At 30.3% G+C, this 19406-nt stretch overlaps 1 protein-coding gene across 1 annotated transcript in view; it reads left to right on the top strand.

Moving 5' to 3' along the window:
- LOC117170075 (eukaryotic translation initiation factor 4 gamma 1-like) overlaps nt 1–19406 on the top strand; it is a 129614-nt gene that overhangs the window by 96951 nt on the left and 13257 nt on the right. The window contains exons 9-12 of the mRNA XM_033356597.1: nt 12923–13728; nt 13849–13962; nt 16826–17143; nt 19367–19399. Coding sequence (XP_033212488.1) covers nt 12923–13728; nt 13849–13962; nt 16826–17143; nt 19367–19399 — 1271 coding nt within the window. The remainder of the gene's footprint in view (nt 1–12922; nt 13729–13848; nt 13963–16825; nt 17144–19366; nt 19400–19406) is intronic.

Below are 19406 nucleotides of genomic sequence, written 5' to 3'. Positions count from 1 at the left end.
TTTTTTTTTTTTTTTTTTTTATAAGAACTCTTCCTTTTTCCGATGTCAAAAAACCTCCTCTTTTACCCATTAAATGTGAACAAAATTAATAGAATCCAGTAATAAAATCTAATACAGTTACATAATTCCTTTTTTTGATAAGTCTACTTTTACATCTTTAGTTCAGAATTCATCTATTTTAGTTAAAATATCGACTGTTTGACTTAAGAATTATTTGTTTGATTGAAAATTCAAGTGTTTTGGATTATCTTTTAGTTAGAAATTGAACTCTTTTGTTGAAAATTTAATTATTTTGTCAAAAATTCCACCATTAAAAAAAATCATCGTCTTTAGAGGAAAATTCTAATTTCGCAACTTGTCTTTTTTGCTGGAAAAGTTTTCAAATAATAATATTGTGCTCCAGTCTTCTTTTTTGGTTGAAAAGTGATTCAGAATTAGTCTCTTTTGGTTAAAAAATGCTGCTGTATTGAGATTGATTCGTTGAACATTAATTTTGTTTGGATAGAAAATGTTTGTTTGAAATATGATTTATACTATATTTTTCGCTGAGAATTCATCTTTTTTGGTAGAAAGGTCATATTTCTTCGTTAAAAAACATCTTTTTCGTTGAAAATTCAACTGTTTTAAAACTAAACTGACTATTTTTGGCTTGAGAATTCAATTATTATTGTGTTTTTAAGATTTTTTTTTTTTTATAATTCGACTGTTTACTTGAAAATTCCCCTTTTTTATTCAAAATTTAACTATTTGTTGAAAAAGACATTTTTTCGGTCCAAAATTCAACGTTTTTTTTAAATATAAAATTCATCACATTGGATAGAAAATTGTTCTTTTGCATTATAGGACAATGAAAGTTAGAATGAATAATACAAAATTAAGGAAAGAAATAATGCAAAACACAGCGAGACGACACATGAACGATTCATTTTGACAGTAAAAATCTCTTGAAATCCCTTGATAACTTTGAATTTTATATATTTTTGAACTTCTCGACTTAAATTTTTGAAATCCGTGGAAATCGTTTGAAATAAAATTTAATTTTTTTCGTAAAGTATATATCATTTGAAATTCCTTGAATATAAATTAAAGCATAAATTAAATTATATACTTATTCGATAAAGTTCTCTAGAATGAACGTTAAAATCCATATAAATGTTTTTAAATTCCTTGAAATATTTAGAGACTTTATAAAATCCTTTAAATATTGTGAAATGCTTTGAATGTATATCTCTTAAGGTTCTTCAGAATCCCTGAAAGTCCATCGAAATATTTGGAAAACATAAAAATCCATTTTAAAAAACTATATAACATTTGAAAGCTCTTGAATATAATTTAAATTATTCAATAAAGTTCTTTTAAAAAATTCTTTATTTCCCTAGAAATCTTTGAAATTCCTTGAAATCCTTGGAGATTTAATCAAATCCGCGAGTCTTGTGAAGCAATCCCTTGAAATCTTTGAAATCGATAGGAATTCCTTCAAATTTATTTTAATTCATTTTCCAAATTTCACTAGAAATACGTTTAAATCTTTTGAAATCCCAGAAAATTCTTTAAAATACCTTTAATTTTTTTAATCTTTTGAAATTATTTGGAATTCCTTAAAATCCCCAGGAATGTTTAGAAATAATTAAAATCCTCTAAACTGCCCCGAAATGAAATTCCTTGAATTTTTTTAATTGGTCGAAATCCTAAGTTAAATAAATCAATCCCTTTTTTTATTTACTTTCTCTATTTTTGACATCAAAACTTTCAATATTTAAATATTCTTTATTTCTATACAGATTTTCTTATAGTGGTTTTCGAGAACGATTTTTTTAGAATCGCGACAAAATTATAAGAAATTCATCATATCAGTAATTAGTCTTTTTGGATTGAGAATTCAACTACTATTTAGTTTTTGGTCTAATTTTTTGTATCTTTTTTTTGTTTTGTTTGAAAACTCAACCTTTTAGTTGAAAAATCGACTGTTTGTTTAAGAAATTAACTATTTTGTTCGAAATCCAACTGTTTTGTTGAAGTTGAAGTATTTTGTTGCTTAAAAGTTGAACCATTTAGTTAAAATTGATTCTTTCTTGAAAATTGAATTACACTAAACTCTCGCTTTCAGTCACCCCGTTCTCAGCCAGTCCCCGTACCAGCCTAGTCAGGTGGTCCTCACTGTTTACGCTTCTGTCCCCCCGAAATCAGTCCAAGGCCCTATGAAGGCAACCCCCGACACTTGACTGAAAGCGAGAGTTTGGTGTATTTTGTTGAAAGTTGATCTCTTTTGGTTGAAAATTAATCTTTTTGGTTTAAAATTATACTATTTTGTTAAAAATAGAATATATTTCGGCCTGAAATATTAGAAATTTAAATTGTTTTATATGGAATTTCATATGGTACCCACAATAATTTTAAATTTCCTATTTTCCTGAAAAATCAGCCCATTTCCCCTGTTTTGAGAAAAATGTTGAGCTGTGAAGTCTGAAAATGTCTTGATTTGTTTTTATTTTTGAAATAATACAATTTGAACTGCCTAAGCTGTAAATAAGTCATTTTTGAATAATCTCGTTTTAAGTTTTCTAAAAGCTCGAAAGATTTTCCTCCGAGTCTTCCTTACTCAGGTCTTCGTCCTACAACTCAAAACAAACGTTTTATTCAAAACAAAGCCTGTTTGTTTGTTTATGGCTTTGATGGTATTTAGATATCTTTTCTGTTTATACCTGTGTCCTCTTGTTCGAGAGGTTCCTCTTGGTCAATTTGTCCAAATAGGGTGGACCTAAACAGTTGGCTGAATTCTCATTGCTGATTGGCTTTCATTTTGCAGAGACTTTTCAGTCACTGTTGCGAAGTACGTTATGTACTTTATCAGTCGTCAGTTGATCGTTCGAGACGTTTAGTTCAGTGTCCTTGTGTGTCTCCTCCATAATTAAATAATGTTAATGTAAATCATTGTTTTCCTGTAAAGTCAATCACGTGACTGTTGAATATTTATCTTCCCCGAAAAAAGTTCAGTGTTTAAACGTATTATGTCACTCGACGATTAATTTGGTGAATGTCTCTCTCTCTCTCTCTATATATATATTATATTTCTTGACCTATCGTGTTTTATAACGAATTGAGAATCTAGTTAACTATTTGCGCGAATTTCCATATTTGTGGTTTACTGTGCTGGTTATTGACGAAGTCCTCCAAGATGGGACATAAGAAAAAGGGTGAGTTTCCAAAATAATGCATTATGTCCTTTTTTTTTTTCTATATTCGGTATTTGTTCCCTGGTATTTTCCATTCAATTTCGAATGCTATTTGGTTACCTACAACTGAGAATAGAGTGATTTATAAATTAACTTTTGACTTGAAGCTTTTGAGTTTCTGAACGATCTTTTTAAGTTTTCTAATATATTTAATTTTTAATGTTCGTAAATTATAAATATGGATGGGAAGTATGAATACCCAGACATGAAATCAACATCTGTCTAGACGGGAGAATAATTCAGGTACATTGATTTAAAGATAAAGATAAGCTCTGGGAAATAATACAGGATTATTGTAGTTCTAGAAATTTTAAACGGAGACAAGCGAAAGTAAATAAAAAGGTATTTTCATGTTCGATAAACATGCGATTGGCAAGGTTGGCATACATATAAATCCTCATCCATAAACTGCGTTACCAATTTTATTATATTTTGCCGAATTCTCTATGAAAATAGCTAAAGTTTCTACAAAAGTAGTAGTAGTTGATTTTTTTAACTAATAGTTGAAATTTTAATGAAATGCAGTATAATAGCTTAATCCATAATTTAGTAAGTTTGAAAATCACTTTCATATTTCAGATTTTAAACTCTCCCATATTCCCCTCTTTTCTCCTTATCAAAGAATGTCTGCTTTTTCTTCTGTTTTCCAATAAATTTCCACGTTTTCTCGATTTTTTGTTTAAATTTGTGTTTTGGTTAAAAATTCTACGATTTGGTTAAAAAATGGATTATTTTTTAAAAAAATGCAACTATATTGTGTTAAAACATAATCTTTTTTTTGGTCAAAAATGTAGCATCTTGATTGAAAGTTGAATAACTTTGTTAAAAATGTATCTTTTGTTATAGATTCATCTCTGTTTGAAAATTTAACTACAATTTCGTTAAAAATTTTCAATTGAAAATTCGCCTTTCTAGTAGATTTTCTTGGTTTATCACTTTCTGCTTTTTGGTTAAAAGTGCCACTGTTTGGTTGAAAATGATCTTTTTTCGGAAATTAATACATAATTTTTGTGGGTTGAAATTTCAACTGGGACGAATTCATCTTTTTGGTTAAAAATTCATCTCTACTGTTGTTGATTGAACTATTAGGATTCAAATTCATTTAAAAGTTAATATATTTGTTTGAAATTGCATATGTATTTTGTTAAAAATTAATTTATTGAATAGAAAATTTATCTTTTTATTAGCAGAATGATTTCTTGTATTGGAACGATAATTTATCCATTTTTTTGTTAAGATTTGATCAAATCATGTATTTTGTTAGAAGTTCGTCTTTTTGTTAGAAAATACAAATTTTTGTAGAAATTTCATATATTTGGTTGAAATATCAATTATTATATTTTTTGTTGATAATTCATCTTTTTGTAAGTTTAAAATTTCAAATATTTATTCAAAATTTTAAAAATTTTCTTGATTATTACCTGATTATTACCTGATTATCACTTATTACATTTTTGTTTAGAAGGACTTATCTTTTTATTAAAAATTCAACTATTTGGTTTAAAATGTATATCTTTTTTTAGTTTAAAATCCATGTATTCTGTCGGAATTCGTGGTTTTTGGTATTAACTTAATCCTTTTAGTTAAAAAATAATCTTTTTCGTTAATAATTCACCTCTTTGGTCCAAAATTTAACATTTTGTTTGAAAATTTCTCTTTTTCGGTAGATCTTTTTAATTTGAAATTTTTTCTTTCGAAATTGGAAAGTGCAACTGTTTGGTCGAAAATAAACTTTTTTTTTTTGTTGAAAATTTATATATTTGGTTAGAAATTCAACCGTGACGAATTATTCTATTCGTTTGAAAATTCATTTCTACGGTTGAACTTTTTTTTTGAAAATTGTTACTTAAAAAATATTAATTTCATTTAATGAAACTTAAATTTGTCCATTTTTTGTTAAAATTGATTTTTTGATTGATGCATTTTTTTAATAAATTTGCCTTTTTTGGTAGAAAATTAAGTTTTGTAGAAATTTCATCTATTTGGTTGGAATATGAATTATTACCCCCCCTTTTTTTGAGAATTTATTTTTTCATGTTAATTCAACTTTTTGTTTGATAATTTAACAAGTTTGTTAAAAAATCTTTTTTTTTTTGCTTGAAATATCGACTACTACATTTTTTTAGACCAATTCCTCTTTCTATTGAAAATTCAACTTCTTGGTTTGAAAAATTTGGAGAAAAATACCGCTGGTTTTGGTTGAATTTGAATAGTTTTTGTGTGAAAATTCGACCGTGTGGTTGAAAATGCACATTGTATGTTTATGGAGGGCCCCTTATCGACTCCTCACAAATAAATTCCTCATTTCCCACGAGTTCGTCGTTACGGCGGCGGATTTTCAGCCACTTGGTGACGTCATTGTAGAATCTAGTCGGAAAGAAACGAGTGAATCCGATTTGATCCGATCCGAGCGCCATGAGCTCCCCAGTGGGAGGCGCCGCCGGTCTTCGGTCGTCTCTGGGTTTCCAAGCCCCTCAGAGGCCAGCACGTGCTGTGCTATCCGGTGTGCAACGTTTTCTTCTCCTCTCAAAACCCTTAATTCCAATCTCCACACAACTTTGCAACCACACAATCACTGCCATATGTAAAAAATATTCTACCAATGGCTCAACGAATACGCTTATACATAATATCTCTTCCTTAATTTAAACATTTGTAACTCAAGCAAGCAAGCAACCAACCACCCACCTAATTTTACTCCAAAATTGTACATACTTTCCCTGCAATCCTGCGCCCTTTACACGCAACGATTCCCATTACAATTCCCAACGCCCAATTTTTTTAGTAACATTTTTACTCCTCGTTTTGTAAATATATTTATCAAGTGACGCGTTTTCTTATTTTTTATCTGAAACTAGAAGCAACGATACGTTTTGTGTTAGTGAAGTCCTACTCTTAATCTAAATGATTAAAAGTCTAAATTATTTTAAAGCTAAATTATCACGAATTTAATTTATTTCGAAAGTGCTCTGGAAGAGAAAGGAGACTGATCTAAGATGTTCATCGGAAATTCGTAAGTCTTATTTTAATTAAAGAGATTTTTTGTAGTGTGCATGTGCCAGCCTCGTGGTCGATTTGGGTGGATCGTTGTAAAATGGCCAGTGTTGGTGCAAAAGCCATTTTGGAGCATGAAGTGGTTTTTGATCAGTTTTCGCCTACACCCTACCGACTTTGCATATCGAACCATTTTATAAGCCTTCACCCATGGCGAAGCTGAATAATTTTGTGAAGCACTTTCCTCGTCGTGAGTCTCAAGGCTGAACCCGACCACGTTTTCTCCACGTGGGTGGGGTGCGTTGTGGTAACGCAAATTATCCATTTGCTACTCTTTTTTACGTCGACTATATTGCAATAAATTATTAAAATTAATTATTGTGATCTTACTTATCCGGAAATTTTAAATCTTTAATTTTTAAGTTGCTTGACGACATATGGAAAGAGAATCTGAAGTCTCTTATAGTGGCCATTTTGTCTGGGCGTAGGAAATAAAAGCCGCCATGTTGAGTCTGGAGCTGAGTGCCATGCCGGTTTGAGAATGTGGTTCGACCTGCTCTGAAGTCCTTATTCACAACTTTTTTCTCAGTCGCCCTTTCTTTCGAACGTTTTCGTAGGATTTAATGGGTAATCTCGAAGTGCTCGCGGAGAAGAGAAAGAAAGTATCGATTCAGGAATTATAGTCCTTGGGGGTTTCTTCTCTTTTTTTTTTTTTACTCCTGAGATTATATTCCAGAGATTGTCCTTTGCGCACTCGTTGGTTCTTTCTGGAACAGCTGCTCATTCTCATTTCGAAGTCGGAAGTTTCTTTGATGAATAGAATAGAAAATAGATGAAGCCCCTAGACTAGACTAAGCACATGCAGTTTTATAAGCATCATCAGGTGCTGGGCCATACATCAGGAATTGGGGGAAAGTTTTCTGAATATTTCATTTTGGAGTCTGCGGACATTCTTAGTTTGAATTATTTGGTTGAAAGTAGTACACCATTTTTAGTTTTAATTCATTGTGTTGGAAATAGTACACCAAATTCTAAAGTGAGTATTTTAAAATTGATAGCTTTCCAATTTTTCGCTTGTTTGTGCTGAATCAATAGAGCCTAATATGAAAATTTAACTGTTATGGTAAAAAAAAGTTAATACTTTTTACTTCAAAATTTAACGTTTATCGAGAGGTCAATTGCTCCTTCAATTTGATATATACATTGTCTGCAATGTCTACAATCTTTACTTTGTAATGCCCCCTTATGAAAAAATGTTATAGGAAATTTAGTGTAGGTCTAGAATGATTTTCCTGTAATAAATTTCTTATAATTTTTTCCCGATTCTAGGAAAATCATGATAATAAATCAAGTATACAAATAAAGAATGTTAAAATATTAAAGGAGTTATTGCAAGAAATAGAGCGTACAAGCGAATTATTTATTTAATCAACGTAAGATTAACTTCAATATCAAAAAGCGTTCACGGATTATTCCAAGGGATTTTTGGTGAACATTAGAAAATGAATCAAATTACTTATATTTTTGGTTCAGAATGCATCTCTTTTAGTTGAAAAATCTGCTGTTTTGGGGAGAATTTAATTATTTTCTTGAAAATCAAACTATTCTCTAAAAGTAATCTTTTTTTGGTTGAAAAGTCCTTTTTTTTTATATTTACCTAAAAAAATTTCTTGGTTAAAATCACTTCAACTTGAGAAAAATTTAACATTTGTTAAAAAAAAATTTTTTTAAATAATCAGTTTTGTTGAAGGATTTAACTATTGTTTGTTTTTGAAAATTCATCTTTTTCGGTCAACATTTCAGCTGCTGTACTCCAAATTCATGTTTTCTTGGTTGAAAATGTACTTTTCTTTTTTAAAAAAATTTAACTTTTCCGGTGTATATTGTCTCTTGTTGAAAATTCACCTATTTTGTTTTGACAGATTTTGGGCTGTGATTTTTGTAATTTCTCAATATTTTGTAAAAAGAAATCCATCGAATATATGAAATTTGAAATAGGCTATTGTAATCAATCAGGTTGTCAAATAACTTAAATGCAAAAAAAAACGGTTAAATTCAACATTTTCTTGAAGATATAATGAAAAATATTGATGAATTTCCAAATGTTTCTACTCAATCTGTAATGAAATATAAAATACAATTCTTGTAAATCATTTTATTTCATGGATTGACGATGAAACCGAGAAGATATAAATTGCGCCAACTTAAGTTCGATAATCGAATTGATAATATTTCAAAGATGCGAGAAATAAAATCACTCCATTTTTTTTCAAAAAGTCTTGATAATATGTTCGTTTTTTCTTCATTAAAATTTTTAAAATATCGAAGAGCTTGGCATTTTTCAACAATTATTAGCAAACCATATTTCATAAATTTTCATCATTAAAGAAAATTCGTTTTACTTAACGTGTAATATACTGTTTCGAGAAGATCCTTTGATTTATTTCTACATGTCAATTAGTGAACAAGATAAATTTTTTATCTTGTAATAGGAAAAAAATTGAATCGATGTCCTTGACTTTTATGATATAATAGAGCCAATTATGCAATAATCGTCGAACTTAAATACACATCGCACGTTGACACGAGACTTGAGAAAAAATTAAAAATAATATTAAATTTATCAAATCTGCTAGAAATAGATATGAAAGTTGCGGAGGAAAGTTTCATTCGTGGGTGTTCAGCTTTTTTATTTAGTGCGAGCGATTTTATTTTCAGTTGCTTTGGAACACGATATTTTTCTTCTTCCGGGGCATATAGATCAGATGTGCTTCGGAGATTTTTTTTTAGTCGCATAAATTCACGAATTGAAGTGCTTTATTCTTAAAAATAGCACTTAGTCATTCCGGAAAAATCGTAGAGATGAAGTTTTTTAATTTGGCAAATTTAACTAAAAAACAGAAAAACTGAGTGTCCGCGTTTATATGATTTTTTCTGAAAATCCGTTTAAATATTTATTTTTTTCTTTTGCTCTAGTTGTTGATTCGTTCAAATTAGCTTATCTGATATAATATAGGCAAAAAGTTCATTGCGGAACCACAACCGCCCACTTGTATAGAAGTTAATATTAATCAAATCTGTTGGTTGCGAAACGTCGCGAGATAACTCCCGTTGTGTGTTGACATTTTTTTTCTATTATCAGCAACTAATTATTTCTTCCATTTTTGTCAATTTTCCTTTAACTGAGGAAGTTTCCTGAGCTCGTACAACCAGCGTTTATTTTAAAACTTTAAACCACTTAACTCGGCGACTACGTTCCCATGACGTTGAATCGGCCAATAGTCGTGTCTGGAATCCAAAAAGGCCGTGGCCTTCGTCCACAATGATGTCGTGGATATGCGTTCGTTTGGATCAGTATAGAATGCAGGGAGGTCACGGCTGCAAGTCACGCACACGAATTAGGCTCATTGCTCTTCATAACACCTTCAGTTCACCAGCTCGTTAGCACAATATTGCTGTGTATCCAAAAGACGCTAACCGGTTCGACATATTAATTTTTATTTCACAAAAATTTTTATTTTTCATGTCAAAGCAAAAGTATAATTACTTCCAATTTTGAACCTCTTGAAGTTGCATTGTTCTTTTAATTTTCGTTTATAAAAATCTCTTGATCCGCATTCAAGCGATAGAATGAAATCATATTTAATCGAGTTTTGTATTACGTCACACCTCTTCTGAGATTATACATTATTATTATTCCGAATGTCATTTCTTATCTACCAGATATTGTCTTAATTCTGATAAATTTTAGTTTGGATGTAGAATCGGACATGTTCAATGTAAAGATTGACGAGGGGGTAGGAGGGAGGTGAATAAATTTCCACCATCCACTTCTTTCTTCAGGAGTTTAGAAAGGGGAACTTTGATTCTCTATTCTTTTGTGGTTTTGGGGTCTTGATTCCCCAGTATCGGATCTTCTCGAGTTTTATGGTCGTTGTGCAATTGAATACTTGAACGGCAAGTTCCGAATAAGGACGATATTAAAGATACTGTCTCATTCGCTATTACGACACAGAATTCGATGTATGAAACTGATCGGTTTTGAAGTTAAATATCCTCCTTGTGAATTAGGATTAAACGGAATTAAAAATAATAGAGATTGTAATTTGAAGCGATGAATTTTAGGTTGCTGGGGAATTACAATTTTGCAACATTTAGTTTAGCAGATTTCTGACTCAGCTTAAAGCACGAAGAGAATACAAAGAGGAGGCAGCCGCCTCGACCTGCTTTTACAAAATCTTACTCAACCTACTTTCATGCATTGAATTAACTAGTGCAATCAACTGGCATCTTGTTTGTCAGTGATCTTATGTCATTCGCATCTCTGATAGCTGGAAAAGTTTTGCTAAACATCTCGTGGAAAGGCCAAACAAAAACAGCTAATTTTCCATCAAGCTAACTTTAAAAGTCAAGGAACTTTGATTTAATTTCAAGTTCCACTTACAATTGGAATTCCTTTAAATCACCTTCCAAATGATTTAAATTATTTTTATGGAAATCGGCAATCGAATTGCAGCAACACAAATCACTTTGGTTTTAAAAGGAAATTTATGTAAAATTCTCACAACACTGAATTAGCAATCTTAATCTTTTTTCGATCTAAAATAGTGAAAAAGCAACAATTTTCTGTCAATTAAATTCGAGTTTAAAGAAAGTCTATTCCTCTGGAATAAAATTTCGAGATATACACAGATCACGACGACACCGGACATGACCAGTTGAGGATTTCAGGCGGCCAGTTTAGACTGGGCCTGGCTTCAATGCGCGTGCTCCACGATCGTCCGAACTAATTTAAGAAATCGTATGCCGAGTGTGACGGTTTGTACCAGTTCGCAGGTTAAAATAGACACGTGAAAGTCGCGTCGATATTTTCCAAAGCAGCTTTTAAAGTTCGAACAAACAATTCTCCAGTTTCGTTTCCAGCGGAGGAATTAATCTCCAGTGAAAAGGTGGTGTCGAAAGTGCGGGAGGTTCATCCCGAGTGCAGGATTTGTGATAACTTTTTCCCCGATTTCCCTTAGCAGTGAATCCACCGGTTGTGATAATCTGCTGCTGTTTTTATAAAATGCTTTTACTTTTCATTGAACCCTCGCGACCGCTGTCGTAAAGGTGGACAAGTTAACTATATCGTCGTTGGCAAAGATTTCGTGGTTTTATAAATAAATACTGAATCAGTGCAGCTCTTGCAGCCGCTGAAACCCGACTCGCAAATCGTTTTGTGTTTCGTGATGCGATTTCGGTGAGATCTCTTTTGATTAAGACTATTGTTTTGTGAAGATTAATGGAATGGTAATATTTTATTAATATCGAAGTTTCTGCATTTAAATTGCGGTTCTTAATCGTATTGAAATTGTAATTTTAGCCTTGGTGTCTCATCAAATGACTTGGCAAATTTGTCAATCGGGTTAAAAGTCCAGGTTCTCCACTAACTCTCTTGCGAACTTTCTAGAATTTTTGCTCGCATTGAAGTTTTAGATTTTCGAGTTTCTAAGTTTCTAAAATCTATATTTTATCATTGGCAAAGAAGTAAATGAGATTTGCTAGAAATAGGAGATTCTAAGTTTGGAATTAAATTTTTTATATGATTTCGTTTCTTTCTTCACTTGACAATGTCGATGATATCTAGATCGAAGGGGACGGAGTTTGCGCGATGTTTGAGTCCAAATAGTGTCTTATGATCTTGTTATCTCAAACATAAATAATGGGTGACCGGAAAATCAATGGCACCGGACGTGCCAGTAGCAGTTCCAGAACCAGGAGCAGAAGCCGTCGTGGTTCCAGAGATAATGGTAAAAAAAATCTTTTGGCTAAAAGTAGATTTTATCGTCTTGACGATGAGAAAATGAGAAACGCCGGCAATCTGTGCATACACTCCAATAACAATTCAGCATACACTCCAATAACAATTCAGTTTAAAGGCCGGGTTTGAGAATAATATTGGTTTTAACATTAATCTGAAACAAATTCGCTTACACAGGATACTATAATTTCGCAGTTTTTTCTAAAACTTGTTGAGCTGATGAACAAACCCATTTTACACTGACAACAATTTTACGATTTTTAAACATTACGTCATGAGATATTCTGTCGCAGCATATTTGTCGGATTACCGAGGCAGCGGCACAACATCGACCTTGTTTATTCTCTTATGGCTTATCCGAGTGCATTAAAAAGCGCTTATGTAACTCTTGTTTACATCCGCCTTTGAACGCAGTCCCATTATTAGAAACTTGACAATTATTATTTGAAATTGCTGGTTTCCACAACTGCCTTCTACATTTGAAGAATCTCACAAAACGGTTAGACTAAATTTGGAAGAGACACTTTTCTAGAGTCTCTCCAACATTGAGGGGTTTGAAAAATGTGCAATTTCCAAAGGCATTCCTAAAAGTAAAAAGTCATCCATGAACTGTGTTACAGCCGGCATCTATAATTATCTCTGGCCAGGAGCCGACACTCACTTTTCTTCTTCGCTCACACTTCTCCCAATTGATTTTGCCCTCTTAGAAAATCTTCACTTTTACCCCATTAGTAATTACCTTGAAAGGAACTTTAATGCTCCACTTACCAAATAAAATTAGTCTTGATGGGGATTGTAAAACTCTATTGTCAATCATTCCAATTTTGAAAGATTTCTCTAAAAAGTGCTTTTAGTTTCCTAAAGACGTTTTTTTTTTCTTTCCATTTCTTTATAGGTAAATCTGCCATGCAGAAACAGAAAAACAAGAGTAAACTCAAAGGCCGCGATATCAATCGCAGAGGAGCTGAGAAGGAAGGTACGGATATGGATGCCTTCGTGAATGCAATACCACCCACGAAGGTTGAATCTAAGCCGGAAATTAAGGAGACAGCAGCACCTCAGAGAGATAGTAACAAGGAATCTGCTCCAAAAGAAATCACGAAAGATATTAAGGAGAAGGACAATCATGAGTCGAAAAAGGAGAAACAGGCATCTGTCCAACCCCAGGAGAAACAGACGACTCCAGAGGTTGCGAAAGAAACTAGTACCCCAATTATAGAAAATCCACCGGCAAGTTTCAACCACAAGGAGAGCAAACCTACGACGATAGAGGAAAGCTCAAAGCCCCCGGTTGTTGTCAGCAGCAATATGGCTCCAGTGCCGAACGATGTCGTTGATCATTCGGTGTCGATAAAGAGTGATATTGAACTGACGTCGATTGTAGCCCAAAAGAATGAGGAGAACTCGAAGGTTTCGGCTCTGCGTGCTTCCAGCGAGGAGAAGGTGCCCGTCATTGAGAAACAGGATGAGAATGCAGCACCAAATCAGCTGGAACCTTCGGCACCGAAAGGACCAGTGCTTAAATACATTTATCAAGATGATCAATGGAGTCCTCTTAATATGGACGGAAAGCGCGTCTATGGCAGAGAATTTTTAATGAAACTGCAAGAGGACCCCAACAGTAAAATCAAACCATTGAACCTTCCAGACTTGGATGTTGTACTGAAGGATAGTACAAAGGTTCGACAATATACGAGTAGGGTAAGTCATGGCACTTTTTTTTTCTTTCTTTCTTTCAATTCTTGGTTTCTTTGTTTTGGAATTTTGTAGTTTATGGTGTTTTAAAAAATATTTTTTTTTTTTTTTTTATTGATGTTTCAGAATCGCAGTCCAGAACTTAGGCCGTTCAAAGACCAGAATATGGGCAGGCATGATAACTTGTTCCCTGGTTTCGCTAACGCGAACAAGAACTCGATGAACTCGAGAATGGGAATGGTAAGATAATTTTTCTTTTGTCTAGGAAAATCAGGAATGTGTGGATTATTAAATTTACGGGGTGTCTATCCTGTCTGGAATTATCAAGGTTTAATTTTTTTTAATTGCAATATAAAATTGAATAACAGTTATTCTTGATTAATAAAAGTTGTTTCATACAACTTGATTGAACTATTTTGTTGAAAATTCGTGTTTTTGTATGTTTGAAATTAAGGATTTTAACTACAAATTCAACTGTTCTACTTCTTGTTGAAAATTCAAGTATCAGGTTAAAAATTCATGTCTAAAATTTTTTTTTTTTTTTTTAGAAAATTGAAATTTATTGTTACAAATTTATCTTTTTGCTTGAAAATTCAACAGTTTGTTTGCAATTTTTGATCTTTCTTGACTGAAAAATCCTTCTTAGTTGAAAACTTGTATTTTTGGTTTCATTCCTAATGTTTTTGATTGAAATATCAACTACTTACTACATATTGCCTTCATAATTTATCTTTTGGGAATGAAAATTTAATTACTTGGTCGGGAAAAATTATTATTTTTTTGATTTTCATTGAAAACTCATCACTTCTCGGTTAAAAATTCATCTTTTTCATAAAAAGTTCCACTACACAGTTAAAGGTTCATCATTTTTGTTGAAAATTCATATCGTTTTGTTTGAAAATATAACTTTTTTTAACCAATTCAATTTGAAATTTTTAATTGGGAAAAGATTAATTATTGAATATTTATCAATATTTTAATCTTTATTGAAGACAAGTACATTGAAAACAAATATTAGAAAGTAAAGAATCCTCAACCGAATTGTTTGACATAGAAAACCTGGAATCGTTAAATTTGAATAGCTTTTAAACTTTGAACGTTACAATTTTAATCGTTGCATTTGATAAATGCTTAATTTGTAAGTGAAATTTTTTAATTTTTATGTATAATTTACACGTGAACATTTGTAGAAATTTTTTTAGTAATTTTAAGAGATATTTAGGAATTTTAAAAAGATAAAAAATTATCATGCAAATTTCAGAAAGTTTTCTTAAAATCATCTAGAATCTTTTTTGAAAATTTTGTTTAAATCTTTGAAAAACTTTTTAAATATAAACTTACAATAATTTTTGAAAATACAAAGATATTTTTAATTTTCCTAGGGATCTTAAGAAATAATAAATATTCAATTGTTATGCATACATCCAAATTGTAAAGAATTGCTATAAAATTTGTAGGTATTTAGAAGTTCCGAAAAAATTTCCAAAATAATTTCAAATTTAAAACAACTCCTAGATTTCTCAAGATTTTGAAATAAAATTTTGAAGCATTCCAAGATGTTCAAACAATTTAAAAGGAAAATAATTGAATTTCTAAATTAAGTAGTTTTCAGGTCAAATTTTGCAATATTTGATGTTTCTAGCTTAAAATTCCTTAAAATTATACAATTTTGACCATTCTAAAGTTCATTGATTGATTTTTTAATTTGGAGTATTGAAAATGATAACGTGGATTTATATTTTTTTTATATTGAAAAATGTTAGTACCTTCAATTTTATACGCGTAAATTATTGAGCATTTGAATACAACATTTTTAATTAAAAACTGTTAAATTTCAATTTTAAAAGTTCAAAATTTAACAGTTCCACTTTGAGTGCTTTCATTTGCAGCTCATTTTTTATTACCTCGGGTGGAAAATTATTTAACTTTAGTGTTCCATTTTTTTAAATTTCATTGGCCGTGAAAATGTTTTTGTGAACAGGGAAAAAACCGGGAATTAATATCATCGATCAAAACGGCCACACCCTGTTTTTGGTTTAAAATTTGTTTTTTTCATGAATATATATATATATATATTTGTTTTAACTCAAATATTCCAGTTAATGATTCCTTTTTTCAGTTAAGAATTTAGCCTTTTGGCTTAAGGTTTAACTAAATGTTTGGAAATTAGTTTTTCTTAGTTGAAAATTCAAGTATTCCGTGGAAAATTCATGCATTTTGTTGAAAAATCGTGTTTTTTGGTAAAAAGTTAGTCTCTAGTTTGAAAATTCTTTTCTTTTTTTTTTTTTTTTTTTTATTAAAAATAGAACCACTTGTTTGACATTTGACGCTTTTGCTCAAAATTATTATTATGTTTGTTAAAATTTCGTCTATTACAGTTACAGATTCATTCTAGATAAAAATGTATTATTTTGATTGAAAACCGATCTTTCTTAGATGGAAATTCAACTAATTTGTTCAGAATGCATGTATTTTGTTTTTAAAAATTGCCTTTTTTCGTAAAACTATTTGGTTAAAAATTCATCTATCTTGTTAAAAATACAATATTTTAAACTGTAAAATAAAAATTTGTTTCAATTTTTGTTCAAATAAAGAACTTTATGGACTAATTACAAAAAATTATTCATTATGTTCTTAGTATTCTTTGATTACTTAATTAATCTATAGAGCTAATATATTAAAGAATATCTTTAAATAAAATTTGTGAGAGCCTTCTAAATTAAACATATTAATTGATATTCCCTAGAATCAAAAAGAAAACATTCGGTATAATAAACTCGCGAAACTGTGTACATATTCGGAGTAGATTGTTTTAAATAATGCGAAATATTTTAATGGCTGTACTATGGAAAATTATATCTGACAACAAATTGAGATACCTGGAAAAACCCTGGAGTTGCAGGGTATTTCTTTCCAGAAATTGAGTAGACACCCTGATTTAGGATTATATATTTTAAACTTTTACATGATGATTTATTTAAAAATGAAAGTAGTGGACTGACAGTCTATGGAGAAAACTATTAATCTGATGTTTCTCTTAAATATATTTATATTAGGAATGTTTGTTTACGATAATGCTGACAGAATTTTCTTTAATTTTCAGTTGCCGATGAATAAGAAGAGCAACTCTGGCAGCAAGCCTAATAGGATAAATAATAGTAATAAACCAAATGTGATTTCACTCTCACTAGGGGGAGAGGTAAAACTCCGAGAATCGGAGAATGCCTGGAAACCAACGAGGCTTAAAGCTGGAGAAATCCCCGAGGAGCAGGCTGTAACCCAAACCCTTTACAAGAAAGTTCGTTCTGTGCTCAATAAGCTTACGCCTCAGAAGTTTGATACCTTAGTTAGCCAAGTGAGAGCATTAGCAATCGATACTAAGGAAAGGATGGACGGAGTCATCAACCTTGTTTTTGAAAAGGTGAGTCAATTGTTTTTTCCAATCGCAGATTTATACAATTTTCAGAATGGCTGCCGCTAGATTGGGAAACCGGGAATTTTACCAATTTTCAGAAGAAAAATCTGTCTGATTTTGATATCTTTTTCAATTATGATATCATGCAGTTTACAACGCGTCATTCGAAAATCTTTTACCTGAAAAATTCTCTATTTTAGATTTTTATTTTTAAGCCTTATATTTTTAATTTAAAGAATTTTAACATGAAGTCTTTGAAGACTTAAACAATTAAAAATTAAAACCGTTTCAAGTTGAAAAAGTTTGATAAAAAAAAGCAGTATTATTTTATCAACTGTAAATTTAAATCAATGAATAAGTAATTTTTAAAGTGGATCTGTATTTGAAGCATTAAGAACTGAACAATAATTTATTTCATAAAACGATTCTAAATTCGTTCAAAGTTGAAGAATTTCCAGATTTGTAAGGTTTTAATTCGAAAGTCTTAGTCATGAAAAAAAAATTTAAAGGTGCGGTTGACACTTTATGAACTATTTTCAACTTAAAAATAACTTAATATATTCGTAATTAAAGGCTTTTATTTAAATGAAAAATATTGTTTCAGTCTAAATTACTCACTTTTTGTCCCATTTAATTTGAAATTTTTTAATTAGGAAAAAGATTAATTATTTAATATTTAACAATATTTGACTTTTAATTTAATATGAGTAAATTGAAGCCAAATATTTTTAAAGTAAACAATTTGAATTTTAAGTGTTTGATATAGATAGCTTTAAATTGTTAAAAATTTCGAAATAGCTTTTAAAATTTTATTGTTCTATTTTAAGATTGTTAAATTTGTAAGCGAAATTTAGACATTTTTATGTAGACATAATAATTGAACACTTATTGTTTGTCGAAAATTTTGTAGCAATTTTAAGAGATATATAAAAGTTTTGAAAAAAATTTTAAATCAATTTAAAAACTGGAAATGATGTTAAGCCATTTAAACGAAGTGTATGCAAATTTTGTTCAGAACTTCCAAACATATTTTTAAATTAATTGAATTTTTCCTGCAATTTTTTTTTTTTTAATTCTTAAAATCTTCCCGGGTCTTGTTTGACAATTTTGGAAATCTTTAAAAATGTTTTTAAATATTCTGTTCAAATAATGTTTCAAACTCAAAAATCATTTTCCATTTTCCTTGGAATATTAAGCTAATGAGCTAAACAGCTCGTAAAATTACCCTATTTTAAAATTAAATTAATCAAAATATATACTATTATTTAAAAATAATAGTGTTCAATTCAAAATTCAAGAAACTTAAATTAGAATAAAATCCAAATTAAAAGTCCTATTTAACGTCCAATAATCTAATTGATGCAAACTCCTGTTTAAAAAAAATCCTATTGTAATCTGAAATTTTTTTAAAAATAAATAAAAGAAAAAAATGAAATAATTCTCGGACAAAATAAAAAAGAGGAAAGAAAAATGAGAGTGCTCAATTATTATTTATAAATACACATTTTAAGGAACATTTTTTTTAATTTGCAGGATTTTCTAGAAGTTGTAGGACAAATTCAATTAATTTTAAAAGTTATTTAGAAGTTCTGAAAAAATGTTGAAAATAATTTTAAATTTGAAAAAATTTCAACTTCTAGATTTCTCAAGATTTAAAAATAAAATTTTAAAGCTTTTCAAAGGATGCTTAAACTATTTAAAATGCAAATCATTTAATTTTTAATTTAAGAAGTTTTAATTTGAAAAAAAATTAATTTTTAATATTTCTAATCTAAAATAACTTTCTAATATAATTTGGAAAATTTGATAGTTTATCTGCATTTCGTTTCAAACTGTTCAATTGAAAAGTGTTAGTACTTTCCAGTTTGCAAGTGTAAATTGTTGAGCATTTAAATACATTTTTGAATTGAAAAACTTTTAAACTGTAATCTTAACTGTTTAAAATTCAAGAGTTCCACTTTGAATTGGCCGGGACAAATGTTTGCGAATCGGGAAAAGCCGGGAAATGATCTGGAATTTGTGTCTTAAATTAAAACGGTCACCCTGAATTTTTTGATCATTCAAATCGTTATTGTTTATGATAATAGCTTATGTCATGCCAGACTGGAGTTTCTGATCAGGCCTGATTGTACAAAGATTCTGAGAATAAGAAAAGAAGAAAAAAAACGATTCCTTTTTTCATCATGTTCGTAGAGAGATATCTTGATTTTTATTGTTTTTTCTTTACAGGCCATTGATGAACCTAGTTTCTCTGTAGCATATGCCCTGA

This window comes from Belonocnema kinseyi, chromosome 3 (assembly GCF_010883055.1).
Source record: "Belonocnema kinseyi isolate 2016_QV_RU_SX_M_011 chromosome 3, B_treatae_v1, whole genome shotgun sequence".
Taxonomy (NCBI): Eukaryota; Metazoa; Arthropoda; class Insecta; order Hymenoptera; family Cynipidae; genus Belonocnema; species Belonocnema kinseyi.
Note: the sequence above shows the minus strand (reverse complement) of the source record. Positions and strands in the feature narration are given on the sequence as shown.